Source organism: Oncorhynchus nerka, linkage group LG18, assembly GCF_034236695.1.
Source record: "Oncorhynchus nerka isolate Pitt River linkage group LG18, Oner_Uvic_2.0, whole genome shotgun sequence".
NCBI classification, from domain to species: domain Eukaryota; kingdom Metazoa; phylum Chordata; class Actinopteri; order Salmoniformes; family Salmonidae; genus Oncorhynchus; species Oncorhynchus nerka.
The window spans coordinates 65,696,405-65,716,031 of record NC_088413.1 but is presented as its reverse complement, the minus strand read 5'-3'; the positions used below and the strand labels follow the sequence as shown (position 1 = coordinate 65,716,031).

General features: G+C 42.4%; 1 protein-coding gene across 1 annotated transcript in view; it reads right to left on the bottom strand.

The window, feature by feature from the left end:
* LOC115146352 (myelin transcription factor 1-like protein) overlaps window positions 1-19,627 on the bottom strand; it is a 94,466-nt gene that overhangs the window by 5,335 nt on the left and 69,504 nt on the right. The window contains exons 12-20 of the mRNA XM_065004273.1: window positions 15,512-15,712; window positions 7,326-7,447; window positions 6,405-6,473; window positions 4,478-4,540; window positions 4,253-4,336; window positions 2,650-2,871; window positions 2,354-2,448; window positions 1,346-1,449; window positions 267-314 (exon numbers count right to left, since the gene is read on the bottom strand). Coding sequence (XP_064860345.1) covers window positions 267-314; window positions 1,346-1,449; window positions 2,354-2,448; window positions 2,650-2,871; window positions 4,253-4,336; window positions 4,478-4,540; window positions 6,405-6,473; window positions 7,326-7,447; window positions 15,512-15,712 — 1,008 coding nt within the window. The remainder of the gene's footprint in view (window positions 1-266; window positions 315-1,345; window positions 1,450-2,353; window positions 2,449-2,649; window positions 2,872-4,252; window positions 4,337-4,477; window positions 4,541-6,404; window positions 6,474-7,325; window positions 7,448-15,511; window positions 15,713-19,627) is intronic.

Sequence of the window (19,627 nt, the reverse complement as noted above, 5' to 3'; positions counted from 1 at the left end):
AGAAAGCCCCTGCTCAACTCAGCATGCACAACCACTGGAACCATATGGGCTTCACAGAAATGAATAGATAAATACTGTACATAGATGAGTATGTAAATGAATCAACTCATATGCTACAGTATGTTTGCTTATAGGAACTTGCCCGATTGCCATTCTTGGTGTTCCCTTACCATATGAGGGAGCTGGATATTAGCTAAACTGTTAATCAGTGTCTGGCTGAGGCTGGCCAGCTCATGCAGGAGAGATTCATTTTGATGTTCAATCACCTTGTTTTCTTCCTCTATTGACTTCAGATTAGACTCCATTGTGGTAATCTAGGGAATGGGGGGAGAGTGAGAGAAGAAGAAGGTTACCGTAAAGGTAGTGCTTCTTTACCTCTGGTTGTTACAGTGGAGCACACAGGGTGCAGTTCACAGTTCACATAACACGGGCAGCGGCCTACCTCAGACATGTCACAACTCACTGCTGATTGGCTGGCGTGCAGCCATGTCTATGACATCATCACACGGAGAGATGGATGTACCCGCAACAGAGCAACACAGGCGAAGAGCAATGAAGCATGGACACATGATATTCAACACGCTGACACTCACTAAAATGTACTGAAAGTCTGTGGGGTGTATTCCAACAAATATGCCATACGCCTCCAATGCACATACAGTACAATTCAGTTCCAAAGATGTACTACAAGTTGGAAAACAGACGGTATTTCAAAATGAGATCAAACGTGCATGCAATCTCAAAAAGGCAAACTGTAGGTGCACATAAATATTGTGAAGCTTCTCTCTTTCCTCTCCTGGAGTGTTTGAGACTCCCTTGATACTGATGTGTAGCTTCTGCAACTCACACACACAAATAGTTCTTTAGGAAGGAACCCTTCCATACAAGCTGTGAAAGCTGCTGCTCCTGTTCCTGTTAGTGGGGACAGGGTGCTTCCTTTATTGGCTGTGAGTGACTATGCTCTCTCTGTTTGCCAAGCAGGCACTCACAAGGCACTCACAGAGGTATAGTGCTTTGTAATTAGGAATCCACCACTTTGTTATACTGCATTCTCCCAGATGTGAGATATACTGGAATTTCTCTCGATGATGGTAGATCATGTATGAAAATTGGACATCTTTTTCTAAACTGGAGTAACTTTTCTGGTAACCTTTTTAGCAGAGGGTAGATTCATTTAGGTGTATGCTGTACAACAATGAAATACACACTTCATTGTAGTACACATTACCAATATATGAGTGCTGACAATAGCAGAATGATGCGCCACAATGGGTAGAAACTGAAAGGTAAGCATGAAATGAGTCAAATCTTCAAGTAAACACATGGCATAGTACTACTGACTTACCTGTGTTCTAAGTTTGATCATATCTGCTTCCACTTGTGAATTTGATTCACTTAAATCTTTGATTTCTTCATCCAGCTGTTTAATTTCTTCCTCATTTTCGATTCCTTAAAAATATTATACAGTGAACAATTATTAGACACCTGCCACCCACCCCGAGCCCAACTATATATTTCTAATGATGTGTCAGTGGTGGGTGAATGAGATGTGTGATAGAGGCAGAGGGATGGTCTCTTATACACTAATTGTCACTGGCTAGTTTGCTAGCTCAAAGGCTGTATGGCAATCCTGTACCCTTTAATTCAGATTGGGGTTCCACTCAGTAGCTCATTACGCATACACACTCCTGATTGGTTCTTTATGTCAGATTAGGATTCTACTCAGTGGCTCATTACCTAGTGGTTAGAGCGTTGGCCAGTTACCGAAAGGTTGCTAGATCGAATCACCGAGCTAATAAGGTAAAAATCTGTCGTTCTGCCCCTGAACAAGGCAGTCAACCCACTGTTCCTAGGCCGCCATTGTAAATAAGAATTTGTTCTTAACTGACTTGCCTAGTTAAATAAATGTAAAATTAAAATTAAAATTACACATACCCAATCCTGACTTGCTCTTTATGTCAGATTTGGATTCTACTCAGGAGCTCATTACGTGTACCGACTCCTGTTTGGCTCTTTATGTCAGATTGGGATTCTACTCAGAAGCTCATTACGCATACACACTCCTGATTGGCTCTTTATATCAGATTGGGATTCGACTCAGTAGATCATTACACACACACACTCCTGGTTGGCTCTGTATGTCAGATTGGGATTTCACTCAGTAGCTCATTACGCATGCACACTCCTGATTGACTCTTTATATCAGATTGGGATTCGACTCTGTAGATCATTACACATACACACACACTCCTGATTGGCTCTGTATGTCAGATTGGGATTTCACTCAGTAGCTCATTACGCATACATACTCCTGATTGGCTCCATTGTGTGAGTGAGCGTTGGCAGTCATTACCGTTGCTGGTGCGCTGTTTTATCGTTAGCATTTCAGACAGTCCAGACAGTCTGGCTTTCTTCATGGCAGAGGTGGCACGAGGACAGCCCGACAAACTTGGGGAAAATATTAGAAATATTAGACATTTTTAGACATACATACAAATAGTGCATATTTTATTTAAACACACACAAAACCTGACTGGATGAGTGAAGCATTGGCTCCACTAGCTTTCACAGATACCGTCAGATCAGTGATTACTTCAAGGAAGGGAGAAAGAGAGGATTAGCAAATATTGATGCAGGACCCAGACCCACCTCCGATGTGTGAGGAAGCTCCCACTGACGTGACCCGAGCCGTCACAGCCCGGGGTGGGACAGGACATGCCGTCTGTCTTCCCAGCCTTCCATGTGAACTGGGAGCCATTCATGTAACCGTCCTTCTGCCGCTTGGCCGCTAGGGGGCAGCCTGATGCACTGCGGTGAGATGCATACTTCCCTGTCACATGACCCTGACCGCCACAGCCCGGGACCGGACACCTGTGAAGGGCGTAGGGATGGTCTGGTTAGTCTAATAACCAGGGTCAAGAGTTTATTCCTGACAAGGACCCAGAATTTTTCCTGCTCAGGATGCATTGTCAGGAAGAATTGTGTTATTAATGACATAGTTATTACTATGACATAAGGTCTATATAATGTAAAGTTGGACCACACATAGCTTCATGGGTGCTTGAGTTGAGGAAATATCATTTCGTTTCAGTGAATGCAGTATGACTTTGTTTGTATTTTGAGTTACAGTGTGCAGAATGGGAGAGGATACGGTATCAGTAATCACTCTGACTTAAATATAAATAAAAACACCTTCAATCTGGTCTGATCTGGTCTAATCTGTCCCTTTGGCAGTTTATCACACTGACACAGACTACAGTCAGTCAACGTTAAATCAGCACTTGGCACTATGGCTAATCAGATGCAGTGAAGCTGAAAATGTTTCAACACAGAATATTTCCCCAGTGGATTATTGTTACAACTCCCCTTGGTTTTATTAAACTATCAATCAGGCTTATTATATTTCCAGAAACAGTCACAATCTCTTTCCGAAAATGGTCCAAACCCCCACACACAGTTCCAAATGCTTTCAGAAAGAGAAAAGGTTGACTCTAAGTCCAATAACTTTTCTCCTCCAGCCAATGCTTATTTGGAGCCGTTTTTTGTTGTTGATTTGATTAGGATCCCCATTAGCCGACGGCAGTGGTGACAGCTCGTCTTACTGGGGTCCGACATGTAACTAAAAAGACATTACAGACCAAATACTTTACAATTTACATACATTGAAAACCTAACATGTAGTGTGCATGTGTGTCCATCTATCAGTTCCACGTACATGTCAGTACATATAGTACACACAACAAGCAGGTCAGATAGGGGAGAGGCCTTGTGCTGTGAGGTGTTGCTTTATTTGTTTTTTGAAACCAGGTTTGCTGTTCACTTGCGCTATATAAGATGGAAGGGAGTTCCATGCAATCATGGCTTTTAATGAAGATAGATGTGTGGGAAAGCGACCCTGCCTCCTGTTGGCTTGGCTGACCGTGGGAGAAAGATCGACAGACAGGCAGACAGACAGGCCAGGGTGTTGGTTTTCTCTCAGCACCACTGAGAAATCGATGAGAGAGCAGCCAGAAAAGCTCATTAGAGAGAAGCCAGATCAATCTCTGTCTCTCTCTCCAGCTAACTATCTCTGTATATTTTTGTGATGCCACAACATAAGATCCCTACATAGGACAACCCTCATTTTCAAACCACTGGGGGTTGCCTGTCTCTGTTTCAATCTAAAAAGAACAGTGAGAGTTGTTTAAGGGCATCTAGAAAGAGAGCTGTGGTTCCCTGAGTCTTGGAGAGGGGTTTGGCAGGCTAACTCTACCTGATGGGCTCCTGGTCCTCCTTGTCCTCTTTACTGTGTGTTATCTTCATTCCACTCTTCCTGGCCCGCGGACACCCTGATAGACTGCAGAGGAAAGACAACCATATCAATTGCAAATATTATTAATACAGAGAACTTCCTCTGAACCAGCCTGAGAGGTGTGTGTGCTGTCCACTGCCAGTGTGAATAACTAGAAGTGTGTGTGTGTGTTTGTGTTTATTTTACCTTCTGTGTGATGCGTAGTTGCCAGTATTATGCCCAGAACCATCGCACCCCGGTGTCGGGCACCTGGGACAGAAAACACAGCGAATCAGGGCCTACAGCAACCAACAGGGCTAAAGGGACACAGTCAAAAACACACTCATTCTGTACCGTTACATCTATAATGTATTTCGCTGTATCAGTCAGTAGAGTGTACTCCAATTACGGGAAGGTTAAGGGAAAACAATAAAGGAAAATGTACTTAAATATATATACTATATATAGGGTATTGGAAATGATGCAGACAATTACATTGATAGAACCTACAATATATCTGCTGTCATGACGTTGACCTCTTTGGGTATAGCAAGCCCTATCCCCCTCTCCCTGCCTCCCCCTTTCCTCCTTCAACTAGTTTGCTGTGGTCAGAGAGACATCATAAATTCCTGAGGATCTCCTCATGGACACACAGTATAGAGAGAGTAGATCCTTACACCTCACAGAACTTGAGGTACGAACAAATTTCATGTTCCGGAGAAAGTATAAAAGATCGCTGAAGAATCCAGCTACGAACTGGTCCGTTTGTCACAACTTGGGGAAGCTCATGGGAGACGGTGTGGACACATTACCATAACACTGTTTATATAATAGCCTCAGATATGAGGTTTACATCTAATTGTTGTATAAGATGAATGAGTGAGTATGATACTGTTTGTATAATTGTGTAATATGATTTTGGACTGTTTAATGAAGAAAAATACAATTCCCTTTTGATTTGAACTAAATCAGAGGACCGCCCCTGAGCCCAGTTAGGGTCAGACATCCTGGGACAGCCCTTTTCGAACCTTCCGAATAAAACCCCCACTCGGGTTTTCGATCAACAGACCGAGCTTACCTCAATTACGAGATGGCTAAAGGTTGCAGACCATGTTTTTCTCCATTAGGAGGACAAAGGTTGTAGACCATTGCTGAATCTTTTAACCATACCACGTGGATAAACTCTTAGACTATCGATACCGACAGAATAAGAACAAGTCTTTGATGTTAATTACTAGTCTGCAGCTAGGAATTCGGTATCATTGAACGCGAAGAACGACAACTGCCGAAACATACATTCTATAACGAAACTAATGAATGTCACTCTGAACTACCCACTATAACCACGACAGAGAGAGAGAGGGAGAGAGACGGACAATTATACAAAGTGTAAATATATACATTGATTGCAATTGTTCCCGAATGAGTGAGTGTTCATGTGTAAAGGATTAGCATTTCAATTGTTATAACTATCACTCTGTAGTGACCCCCACTTGTCTAACAAGCCGCGATGCCGGTTTAGCCCACTAGGGCACATTCTCCTATCATTTCATGTAACCACATTTACCTTGTTTGTTTGTTTGTTTATGCATTTCTGTGAATTACTTAGTTAGTAATAAATAAATGATTTAAGACAATTGATGTATGGATGACTCATACTGAAGACTGGGTTCGTGCAGATAACCAACAATTTACGACGTTCGGAATGAGACTAACGTGAGGTAAAGTAAATCATTCATTAATTCGAAGACTAATTGATCAGATAAAATATCTGAAAAGTTATTTTAGGAAATGATAACTTTGTAATCTGAATATTTTTCCTTGGTGCCCCGACTTCCTAGTAATTACGGTTACATGATTAATCAGTCTAATCACGTAATAACGAATTACAGAGAATCTTTGATAAAAACTATCAGTCTTCAGTTAATGATAGTAAAGACACGACACTGCACTATTAAAGCTGATATACCCTATAAATAAAACCTACATATTAATAACAGTCAGTAGAGTATTTTCGCTTTGTCTGAGGAACTAAAACCAAGTTCTGAATTCAGGAATTAGGAATTCTACTTTTTTTCACAATATATCAATACAAGAAGAAACAAAAATAAGAATGAAACATCTCACGCCTTACTTGAGCTCTTGTGAGTTGGTAGCCATCATACTTCGAATGCTTTTGTCAGCTAAAGGACAGCCAGAGAGACTGGAAGATATACCATGACAACGTTAGTGAGGCAAAGAAGAGAGAGGGCCCACCACTGAAACATAAAGACACAGACAAACATGCACAGTACACACTGTACACACACTTACACACAAACACACACGTTGACAAGACTGGAATTACAAGAAAGCCATGATGCAAGTGCAGGGGGGACTATGGGTCAGTAAATAAACGTGTTAACCCCTCTAAATAACTGCCTTCAGAAATAGCCTGTGTAGAACATAAATGTTTTGTTGACATGATCTGTAAGTTCATTGATTACATTCCTTGACATAATTGGGTATCTGGGTGGCCTATGTTTACCATGATGATACACATCACTTAGACACTATGTTGACTCAAAGGGTTAACTGTCATCATTACTCAAGGGTAAACACAGAGATGTGCATTCTGTCTGCAGTAGTCCGAGAGCATAGTCGAGGTAAGTCACTCCATCACTGCCCTGACGCCCAGATGTTGGGCATCTGTCACCAGAGGAATAGACAGAATGCAACCAAAACTAGAGGAACATAAAATAAATAGGTTTGTTTATCCCTTTTATTGTTGGCTGATTTGTTTTTCATTGTTTCCAGTTTAGCTTGACTGTCTGCAAAAATGGTTTGGACTGTTCTGGACCCGTTCTAGAGAGCAGCTGCAACATGATGAGGTCATCATGTTTTATTACATTAAACCATCAACATAAGAGAAGCATAAGAAACCAGCAAAACACTGGCTGAAGAGCTGTGGATCAAATGAAAAGCTGGCTGAAAAGTACGTGGCAAAATGTAGCATGCCATTGACATGCCATACGCGTGCGCACACACACACACATCCTGTACAGGTCAGTCTTACGTTATCAGGTCCTTCTTGCTCTCTTTGCACTGGGTGTACTTGGGCTTGGTGCTGTGCATGGTGACATCATCAGAGTAACCTCGCTGCTCCAGCAGCTCCTGGAACGGGTCCAGGTCATTTGTCTAGAGAAAGAGAGGGATGGAGGAGAGAGAAAGGGTATATGAGAGAGAAGGACGGTGAGAAAGATGGGAAATTAGAGAGATTGGGATGAGAGGGTGAATAAGAGAGAGGGATGAGCGAGAAAAGAGGAGAGAGAGGGATGGGGGAGAGTGAAAGAGAGATACACACAGTCAAATAGATGGCGAGGACGGAGGAGGACTTGTTGTTCCAGTTTACACAGGATGGAGCTAGCATGCCATGATTTTTTACACATACAAAGGTGTTTATTTTTGTCTTTTCAAACTGACCACATTTAAAAGGAAACAAGCACTCATTATGATCAGGTGAGGTCAATAAGTGGGCGCGGCCAACACACCTGAACACAAAGTTTTGTTGATGCTGAGAATGGAATTCTCTGAATGTTACTAAAGTTTTCTAGTGTTTTTTATGGAAATGTATCTTAATGTTCTCAGGAACAATTTGAGAACATGACTATAAATATAACCATGAGGAAACCTGTAGGAAACGTTATGCTGTTCCTTAATGTTCTCTGAACAACTTGAGAACATTCCCAATGTCAAACCAGTTGGAGAACGTTCCTAGATCATTACCAAAATGTTATGTAACCAGGTTTGAACTTTAAGAAAATGTTCTGTTAAAGTCATGAAAGTAAAGTTTTTTTCTCAAATTACGTAAATGTGCTGAGAATGTTCCATAGCTAAGCAAATATCCTGCACCATTCTCAAAAATGTGTGGGAAGGTTGTATGCTAAATAACCATAAGACAACCACTCTCCCACCAAGCTTTAAGAAACATATTGTTTCCAGAACATTATCTGCTAGCTGGGTATGGATTGAAACTGACAGCTCTGACAGAGCAAGTACTGTAGGAGACAGAGGGCATGGGAGGCATTGCCCATCGGGCTGCCAGTGGCTGCCAGCACCAGTTTAGAGCTGTTTCTGGGCAGCCAGCAGGGTAGAAGAGGAGCACAAGGTAAAGGGTGTCCCCTATCATTTACATGTTTGTTTTACTATCCTTGTGGTGACCAAACAATTGATTCCCATTCAAAATCCTATTTTCCCTAACCCCTAACCCTATCCCTTAACCTTAATCCTACACCTAAACTTAACCCCAATCCTTTTACCCTAAACCTAAACCTAACTCCTAACCCTAATTGTAACCCTAACCCCAATTGTAACCATAACCCTAATCCTCATCCCTAAAACTAAAATAGCCTTTGTCCTAGTAGGGACTGGCGAATTGTCCTTGTTTAACTCTCCATATGAGCACTTCTGGTCTCCACAAGGATTATAAAACCCCAAGAACACACATAAACTAAAGTTATTGCTCAGACCATCAGAGGGTGGATTATCAGCCTCTCACACACACACATTATCAGCCTCTCACACACACACACACTCTCTCTCTCTCTCACACACACACACACACACACACACACACACACACACACACACACACACACACACACACACACACACACACACAGAGAGAGCAAGAGAGAGACAGAGAGAGAGAGAGAGAGAGAGAGAGAGAGAGAGAGAGAGAGAGAGAGAGAGAGAGAGAAAGACAGAGCGAGAGACAGAACGTGAGAGAGAAAGAGTCAGAGCTGCCCTGGTGTTCTCAGAGCTTTAGAAGCAGCTTTCTTTAAAACACAATGGCACTTTCTATCTCAATTTGTATGCAAATGAGGTGCCTGCCTGGCTGGGTGGCCGGCTGGTGGCTGAGGAGGCTCTGCCATGCCGTCAATCTGGGTTTTGGAGAGACACAGCACTCAGGAAGTAGTCATGTTATCCCTACCTATATGTACATAACTAACTCAATTACCTCATACCCCTAAACATCGTCTCAGCACTGATACCCTGTGTATATAGCAAGTTATTGTTATTCATTGTGCATTTATTCCTCGTGTATTTTTGATATTTTTTATTCTGCATTGTTGGGTAAGGCCCATAAGTAAGCATTTTACTATTAGTCTACATATGTTGTTTATGAAGCATGTGACAAATGCAATTTGATTTGAATAATACCGTCGACAACCATCACTGCACCAAGGGATCATAGGAGTGCCTAAGCCAATTTGTTCATGAGTTTTGCAAATCAACAGAAGAATCTCTGACTGAGGAGACTGGAAATGTGGTTGTGTAATTAATGCAGCTTTTGAGGGTTGATTAAGTAAATAACTTCTTATCACAACAGACTAGAAACGTCAGGGCTATCTTGACAAGAAATCCTGGAGTCTACTCAGTGCTGCATAATTCTGGATTGAAGCTATCTATTTGCAGGACAATTTGCAGGATTATATGAGGAAAACCTCATAGCAATTATCTCTTTGTTGTGCTGCAGTAGGCTTCACTATGTTGTGCTCCTCAGTTTAACTGTGCCTATTGCCCTCAGCACAATGGAATCAGAATTAGGGAGCTGGCTGAGCGTTCTAATGCAGTACTTAACAGATACACTAGACGGCACTCTCGAGAAGTCCCAGATGGCTAGTGTCTGGCTGCAGACTGGCTTTGTCTACAGTGCAGGCTGCCAGGTAAATCCTCTATTTTCCTGTGTGTACAGTAATGCCCCTAAAGACACAGGCAAATATATCTAGCAAAAATTGAAGAACAGGGTAATTTTGTTAGTTCCTCTACATTGCAAAAACGGGCACACATACACACACGCAGGCAGACACGCAGGCACGCTAAAGCACACACACACACACACACACACACACACACACACACACACACACACACACACACACACACACACACACACACACACACACACACACACACACACACACACACACACAAAAGTGCATCATCTATAGTTTGGAAGGGGATCAACTCTTACAAGAGTACCAAGTAGATTTTGTGATTCAATGAGTAGCTGTTGGTATTGTCTTACTAGGGCAATTTAATTTAAGTGCTGTCTTTTACCTACTAGCCTACAGTAGTTCATCATTGCTGTTTGAACTGTCTGATTGCTCAGCAATTGTCATTGTGGACTTGGTTTCACGCTAGTTTCAGGCCTATTTGTGTAACAGTCTTGCTCATTTGTGGGCGTGTTGTATTATAAGGAGTGTTTTCTCCACCTCTGCCAGGAAATCAGCAATCAGTGCTGGGAGGTGGGTCTTTCACCTCTGCTAGGCATTTAGTGGTAGTACTTCAGTCTCCCCTGTGTTTTCAGCCACAGGTGTAAGCAGAGGTTTTGTCACCAAATCAAATGCTGTTGCCGAAACAAAGATGTTCTGCCAAGTTGTTCTGAGTAGTTATATGAGGAAGGAAAGAGAGGAAGGCTCCACTAGACTCTCTCACTTGAATATCTTACCTAGTTATTTTCTGATGATCTCATTTTGCTCTTTTGTAGCTTTGGAAAGTATGTGTGTGTTTCCCATCCTAGTTTGCGCCTCTCCCTGTAGGTTTTACAGATGTTCTCCACCCCGTGGCTGCAACCCTTCTAATTTAGTGTACCTTGTGCACACAACCCATGTGTGATTCCTAATCTCTGCAGCGTTTGGAACTGCCTATCTGCGGTCAATAAGGAACTCAGCCTGTTGCCCCTCAGTCCCTACACCTTTTGGCCCTGACAGAGACATGGATTTCCCCAGAGAACACTGCTACTCCAGCTGCTATCGGGTCATCTGGCTATCTTATAGTCCGAGAGCATCTGTTCTTTGCAGTGGTAGCACAGTTCTACTAATTTCTCCTAAATGGAGATTTTCTATTTTCCCCCTCTCTCACCTGTCTATCTCTTCATTTGAATTCCATGCTCTTACTGTTACTTGTCCACTCAAGCTTAACAATGTCATCTATCGCCCACCAGGTGCCCTTGGAGAGTTTCTTAATGAGCTTGACACCTTGATAAGCTAATTTCCCGATGATGGCTCACCACTCATCGTACTGGGCAACTTTAAACTCCCGACGCCTGACTTTAATTCATTTATTTCCACCTCTTCTTTCCACTCCTTTCTTCTTTTGACCTCACACTTGACCTCACCCTTTCCCAGTCACCTCCCACTCACAATATAGGCAACACACTTGACCTCACCCTTTCCCAGTCACCTCCCACTCACAATATAGGCAACACACTTGACCTCACCCTTTCCCAGTCACCTCCCACTCACAATATAGGCAATACACTTGACTAGAGGCTGTTCACCTACTAATGTCACTGCAACCCCCTCCATGTCTCCGATCACTACTTTGTTTCCTTTTCCCTCCATTTTTCCTCAAATCCTACCCACTTAGCCCCCACCCAGATGGTCATGTGCTGCCACAATCTTTACTCTCTCTCTCTCTCTCTCTCTCTCTCTCTCTCTCTCTCTCTCTCTCTCTCGCTCTCTCTCTCTCTCTCTCTCTCTCTCTCTCTCTCTTCTATCCTCTCTTCCTGCTAAATCCTTCTCCCTCCTGACTCTGCCTCTTCGACCCTACTTTCCTCCCTTTCTGCATCCTTTGACTCTCACTGTCCCCTTTCCCTTTCTTCCCAGCCGGCCCGACCTTCCTCTCCTGTTCCGTGCCTGAGTGACTCACTGCATGCTAACAGAACATGGCTGCAGAAGGCTGAGCAGAAATGGAGAAAAATTTAACTTTCAGAGGACCTATCTTCTTTCCACCCGCTCCTCTCTAAAGCTACTTTCTAACACTTAAAAACCTGCAAAACTCTTCTCCATTTTCTCCTCCGTCCTTAATTTTTTTTATGGCTGCAGGGGCAGTATTGAGTAGCTTGGATGAAAGGTGCCCATATCAAACGGCCTGCTCCTCAGTCATAGTTGCTAATATTTGCATAGTATTATTCATATTGGATAGAAAACACTCTGAAGTTTCTAAAACTGTTTGAATTATATCTGTGAGTATAACATAACTCATATAGCAGGCAAAAACTTGAGAAATTCCACATCCTGTTTTTTTTCTGGAGGTGGCAGATTTTCAACCAAGGTTTCATTGAAATTACAGCGAGATATGGATGAGTTTTCACTTCCTACGCCTTCCACTAGATGTCAACAGTCAATAGAACTTTGTCTGATGACTCTAATGTGAAGGGGGGTCGATTGACACAGCCATGAGTGGACCATGCTTTCACCTGCGTTCCATCGCTCATCTGAAGTCATTCTAATTATCCGGGTGGAACGTTATTCAAGATATATGTAAACAACATTCTAAAGATTGATTCAGTACATCGTTTGACATATTTCTACCGACTGTTACGGAACTTTTGGACATTTCGTCATGTTATAGTGGATGCGCTTTGTGACTTTGGAATTGTTTACCAAACGCGCTAACCAAAGTAGCTAATTGGACATAAATAACGGACATTTTCGAACAAATCAAGCATTTATTGTGGACCTGGGATTTCTAGGACTGCATTCTGATGAAGTTCATCAAAGGTAAGGAAACATTTATCATGTATTTTCTGGTTTCTGTTGACTCCAACATGGAGGCTAATTTGGTTACTGTTCTGAGCGCCGTCTCAGATTATTGCATGTGTTGCTTTTTTCCGTAAACCTTTTTTGAAATCTGACACATCGGTTGCATTAAGGAGAGGTATATCTATAATTCCATGTGTATAACTTGCATTATCATCTACATTTATGATGAGTATTTCTGTTGAAACTATATGGCTATGCAAAATCACTTGATGTTTTTAGAACTGGTGAATCTAACGTGCCAATGTAAACTCAGATTCTTTGATATAAATATTAACTTTATCAAACAAAACATGCATGTATTGTGTAACATGAAGTCCTATAAGTGTCATCTGATGAAGATAGTTCAAGGTTAGTGATTAATTTGATCTTTATTTCTGGTTTTTGTGAATGCTATATTTTGCTGGAAAATGGCTGTGCTTATTGTGGTTTGGTGGAGACCTAACATAATCGTTTGTAGTGCTTTCGCTGAAAAGCCTATTTGAAATGGGACACTATGGTGGGATTAACAATGTGAATAGCTTTAAAATGATATAAGACACATGTATGTTTTAGGAATTGTAATTATGAGATTTCTGTGGTTTGAATTTGGCGCCCTCTATTTTCACTGGTAGTTGTCATATCGATCCCGATATCGGGATTGCAGCCATAACAGGTTAATCCTCCACCTCCTCTCTCTCTGTGGATGACTGTCAACCATTTTGAAAAAAAGGTAGATGACATCCGCTCCTCTTTAACTCAGACTACTGAGTCCACTGTTCCCACTCACACAGAACTACCCCTATGCCTTGACCTCTTTCTCCCCTCTCTCTCCAGATGGAATCCTGTGACTAGTGATGTCCAGCTGCCTGTCAACCTTCCCACTCAACCCCATCTCCTCCTCCCTTCTCCAAACCATCTCTGGAGACCTCCCATTCCTTACTTCCCTTATCAACTCATCCCTGACTACTCCCCGACCAAGATGGCCAGAGTCGCTCCCCTCAAAAAACCAGCACTCCACCCATCTGACTTCAAAAACTACAGACTGGAACCCTCTCGGGATTGGGGGAAACCTGGCACCATCCCTCTGCACACCCCTGGATTGCATCCTACCTGGCAAGTCACTCCTACCACATGGCATGGAGGAAATCTGTCTGCAGCACATGCTCTCAATACTGGTGTCCCCCAGGGCTCGGTTCTAGGCCCTCTTCTCTTTTCTTTTTACACCAAGTCACACGGCTTTGTCATATCCCCCTTCTGACACCCACGTGGCGACATGTATCTCTGCATGTCTGACAGGCATCTCAGCTTGGATGTCGGCCCATTACCTCAAGCTCAACCTTGACAAAACGGAGCTGCTCTTCCGCCCGCCTGCTCCAAGACCTCTCCACTCCATGGTGTCCCCCTCACAGAGTACAAAGAACCATGGCGTGACCCTGGATAACACCCTGTTCTCTGCAAACATCAAAGCAGTGACTCGCTTCTGCAAGTTCATCCGTCATCCGTCTCTGTCCTGGCACACCAGTGGTGGAACCAGCTTCCCCCTAAAGTTAGGACAGCGCACATCCTGTCCATCTTTGGAAAACATCTGAAACCCTACCTCTTTGACGAGTATCTTAAATAACTCTCACATTGTCCCCAACACTTATTTTCCCACTAACATTGATTTAGCTGATAAATACTTTTTTGAGGGAAAATGTACATGATACCATTGTGATGTGTTGTCTAACCTAGAATTCTTAAAATAAATGCACTAATTGTAAGTCTCTCTGAATAAGAGTGTCTGATAAATTACTGACATTTTTAAATATTGTTGAATATTGGAATGTATTTGGAAATACACTTGAAAAGTATTGGCATGTAGTTGAAAATACTAAAATACAATGACTGAAATACACTCACATGCATTTAACCCAGATATTTGAAAATAATATTTTATATAAGTATTTGAAAATACTTTAAAATTCTTCCAATAGAAGTTGATTCTTGACACATTATTTGAAAATACTAAAATACACAGAAAATACCCCAGGTCTGTCACACAGTCTTTTGATGAGAAGAGCTATATAGATTCTACCACAATGTGCAAGCTATTTATTTGCATAATTCACAATAGCAGAGACACATAGTGGGCAGAGAGCATGATCCAAAATAAACCCAGACAACTCTGTCTGCTGTACGGTGATGCTGATAGAAATGTAACATACAAATAATTCATTGTTTTCCTGGAGAACTCCTAATATGACTTTCCAATCATTCAGCATGTACCTGAGATCTAGGCTGGTGTTAAAAATAACCTCAACTGAAATTGGAGTCTTTTACACAAAGGAATAAACAGAAAGGCCTTGGAGACAGATGGCTTGGGATGAACAGATGTGAAAAACCGTAGGTACTGTATTGAATGCCAAATGGATGGGTGTTACTGAAATGCAGAGTAGGGGGAGTTTGACTTCTGTATGAAGGCCTATGTGAAATGTAAAATGTTTGCAGGTATGCAGTTTGTTTGCATGGAGGAAATTTGAATGCTGAAGTATAAATGTTCTTTGAATATTGAGGTACTGTGAAGCTAATGTTATGGAAAGTCATATTCATTAAAGGTAGGATAACCTCATCCGACAGTAGGAGTTACAGTTTAGAGTAGTGATCATCATCAACATGCTCCTCATTCTAGTACCTCTTTGCTGTCCTCGTCGATGCGTTTGATCTTGGTGTAATCAACTGGCAGGTCCCAGCAGTCATCCCCCATGCCGTAGCGCATCAGGCGCTGGGGCGACATGGGCTCCAGGGGGGTAAGCACTGCACCCACTCCATCCCCCAAACGCTGCTTAATACTCAGGTCTAATGTCCCGTTCTCATCTACCTCTAGGTCTGGGTTCTGGAGGAAGAGATAGAAGATAGACAGGGAAAGGGGGTGGGAGGGAAAGTAGTAATGATTGACAGAACAAAGGAAAGAGAGGGGAGAAGGAAGGCAAAACAACACTGGGCTCAAAAACCTATTATATAGATGTGATTACATAACTCTCCTAATATTTTCCAATGGGAGGAAAAAGGCATGGTGACTAGTGGGAGAGACATGGTCATCAGTGGTAAATGCATGGTGACTGGTGGGAGAGACATGGTCATCAGTGGTAAATGCATGGTGACTGGTGGGAGAGACATGGTCATCAGTAGTAAATGCATAGTGACTGGTGGGAGAGACATGGTCATCAATAGTAAATGCATGGTGACTGGTGGGAGAGACATGGTCATCAGTAGTAAATGCATGGTGACTAGTGGGAGAGACGTGGTCATCAGTAGTAAATGCATAGTGACTGGTGGGAGGGACATGGTCATCAGTAGTAAATGCATAGTGACTGGTGGGAGAGACATGGTCATCAGTAGTAAATATGGTGATGCATGGTCATCAGTAGTAAATGCATAGTGACTGGTGGGAGAGACATGGTCATCAGTAGTAAATGCATAGTGACTGGTGGGAGGGACATGGTCATCAGTAGTAAATGCATAGTGACTGGTGGGAGGGACATGGTCATCAGTAGTAAATGCATAGTGACTGGTGGGAGGACATGGTCATCAGTAGTAAATGCATAGTGACTGGTGGGAGAGACATGGTCATCAGTAGTAAATGCATGGTGACTGGTGGGAGAGACATGGTCATCAGTAGTAAATGCATAGTGACTGGTGGGAGAGACATGGTCATCAGTAGTAAATGCATGGTGACTGGTGGGAGGACAGACATGGTCATGGTCATCAGTAGTAAATCAGTGAGTAAATGTCATCAGTAGTAAATAGTGACTGGTGGGAGGGACATGGTCATCAGTAGTAAATGCATAGTGACTGGTGGGAGAGACATGGTCATCAGTAGTAAATGCATAGTGACTGGTGGGAGACATGGTCACATGGTAAATGCATCAGTCATCAGTAAATGCATAGTGACTGGTGGGAGGGACATGGTCATCAGTAGTAAATGCATAGTGACTGGTGGGAGAGACATGGTCGTCAGTGGTAAAGGGCAAGTGCACACTGAGCAAATGTAGTGATCCTACACTAATCTATATACCCTCTCTCTCTGTCTCTGTCTCTCCATCTCTCTCCAGCTCTCTCCATCTCTCCCTCCCTCGGAGCGACTATAACCTCCACAGCCAGAGGGAGCAGATTGGGGCCTGGCTGGTTTGAATGTGATGTGAGTGGACAGGGACAGAGAGTGGGGTGAGAGGTTTGTGGGAGGGCAATCCTGGGCAGCTGCAGGGGGACTGCTGCTAGTCAACCAAAAACACAAGAAATATACCAGAACAAACAGGGACACAGGCAGGCTTGAATAATCACTCAAAACACTCTCTCTCCCTCTAATCCTTCCTTTTCTACCCAACTGAATGTCCATGTACTGTATCTGCTGCAAATGTGCCCAGTAGAATCCTTCCCTAGAGGGTAGTGTTTTTAGAGGGGTTAGGAGGGGAGGGGTAATGTCTATTTGTCACCTTTCCCTTGCCCTCATTAATATCCTTTACTCCGACTCCCTCCCCTCCTCTCCTCTCCTCCTCTCCTTGCGTTTTAACAGTGATTCCATACGACACTCCCCCAGGCTGGATTCTCCCTGTGTTCCAGTGGAGAAAAACCCTGACCCTCTTATCTGTGATGCACATAAACTTATATAGGGTTCCAGGCTCAGAGGCTGGGGTACTGTGCTGTGCTTCCAGAGCCATCTTTGTAAGGACCATAGCTTTAAAATGAGTATAACGCACATAGCACTAGCTACACTTTTATCACTCTCCGGCCAATATGGCAACAATACAGAATCAGCCTCTGTAGACAAATGATAGACACATATAAGATAATCTGAGAAACTGATATATAGCTACTAAGATGTATAATAAACTGATAAAAGGCTACTGAGATATACAATGCATTCGGAAAGTATTCAGACCCCTTGACTTTTTCCACATTTGGTTATGTTACAACCTTACCACCTCCAAAACATTTTCCTCGTCAACCCATAATGACAAAGCGAAAACAGATTGTTAGAAATGTTTGCAAATAAAAAACATATATCTTATTTACACAAGTATTCAGACCATTAGATATGAGACTCGAAATTGAGCTCAGGTGCATCCTGTTTCCATTGATCATCTTTGAGATGTTTCTACAACTTGACTGGAGTCCACCTGTGGTAAATACAATTGATTGGACATGATTTGGAAAGGCACACACCTGTCTATATAAAGGTCCCACAGTTGACACTGCATGTCAGAGCAAAAAACAAGCCATGAGGTTGAAGGAATTGTCCGTAGAGCTCCGAGACAGGATTGTGTCGAGCCACAGATCTGGGGAAGGGTACCAAAAAATGTCTGCAGCATTGGAATTCCCTAAGAACACAATGGCCTCCACCATTCTTAAGTGGAAGAAGTTTGGAACCACCAAGACTCTTCCTAGAGTTGGCGGCCCGGCCAAACTGAGCAATCGGGAGTGTTGCTACTGAGATATAAAATAAACTGATATATAGCTACTGAGATATATAATAAACTGATATATAGCTACCAAGATATATCATAAACTGATATATAGCTACTGAGATGTATAATAAACTGATATAAAGCCACTGAAATATATAATCAACTGATATATAGCTACTGAGATATATAATAAACTGATATATAGCTACTAAGATATATAATACACTGATATATAGCTACCAAGATATATCATAAGCTGATATATAGCTACTGAAATATATAATTAACATATATAGGTACTGAGATTTATAATAAATTATATTTAGCTACTGAAATATGTAATAAACTGATATTTAGCTACCAAGACGTATAATAAGTTATATTTAGCTACTGAGATATAGAATACACTGATATATAGCTACTGAGATATATAATAAACAATATTTAGCTACTAAGATATATAATACACTGATATATAGCTACTGAGATATATAATAAACAATATTTAGCTACTAAGATATATAATACACTGATATATAGCTACTGAGATGTATAATAAACGACCACTGGTATGTAATAAACGTGAGAGCTAATTCTCATACGTGAGGGATATCAAGCCAGCTCTCTCCATGTCCCTGTCCTTGTCCCAGTGTGTCCCCACACTGGCGGTCACTCAGTGATATGTAACTGGCTCAGTGATATGTTACCGGCTCAGTGATATGTTACCGGCTCAGTGATATGTAACCGGCTCATTGATATGTAACCGGCTCAGTGATATGTAACTGGCTCAGTGATATGTTACCGGCTCAGTGATATGTTACCGGCTCAGTGATATGTAACTGGCTCAGTGATATGTAACTGGCTCAGTGATATGTTACCGGCTCAGTGATATGTTACCGGCTCAGTGATATGTAACTGGCTCAGTGATATGTTACCGGCTCAGTGATATGTTACCGGCTCAGTGATATGTAACTGGCTCAGTGATATGTAACTGGCTCATTGATATGTAACCGGCTCAGTGATATGTTACCGGCTCAGTGATATGTAACTGGCTCAGTGATATGTTACCGGCTCAGTGATATGTTACTGGCTCAGCTGTCATAGCCGTGGAGCCAAAGGGATGGGGCTCTGGCTGTCTGTGTGCATCTGGTGTGTATGACAGTACTAATGTGATTGACCCATGATGTCTAATTAGTAGTAGATAGGGACATGAGGAAGCCCCTTTAGAGATCTTCCCCCGTTTCCTCAAGGACCACAGCATCATCATCTGACCCCTAGGTAGCCCTGGACCCCTGTTTCCAGGGCTGTGCTGGGTGAAGGTGGGCGAGAGAGAGTTGGAGGGC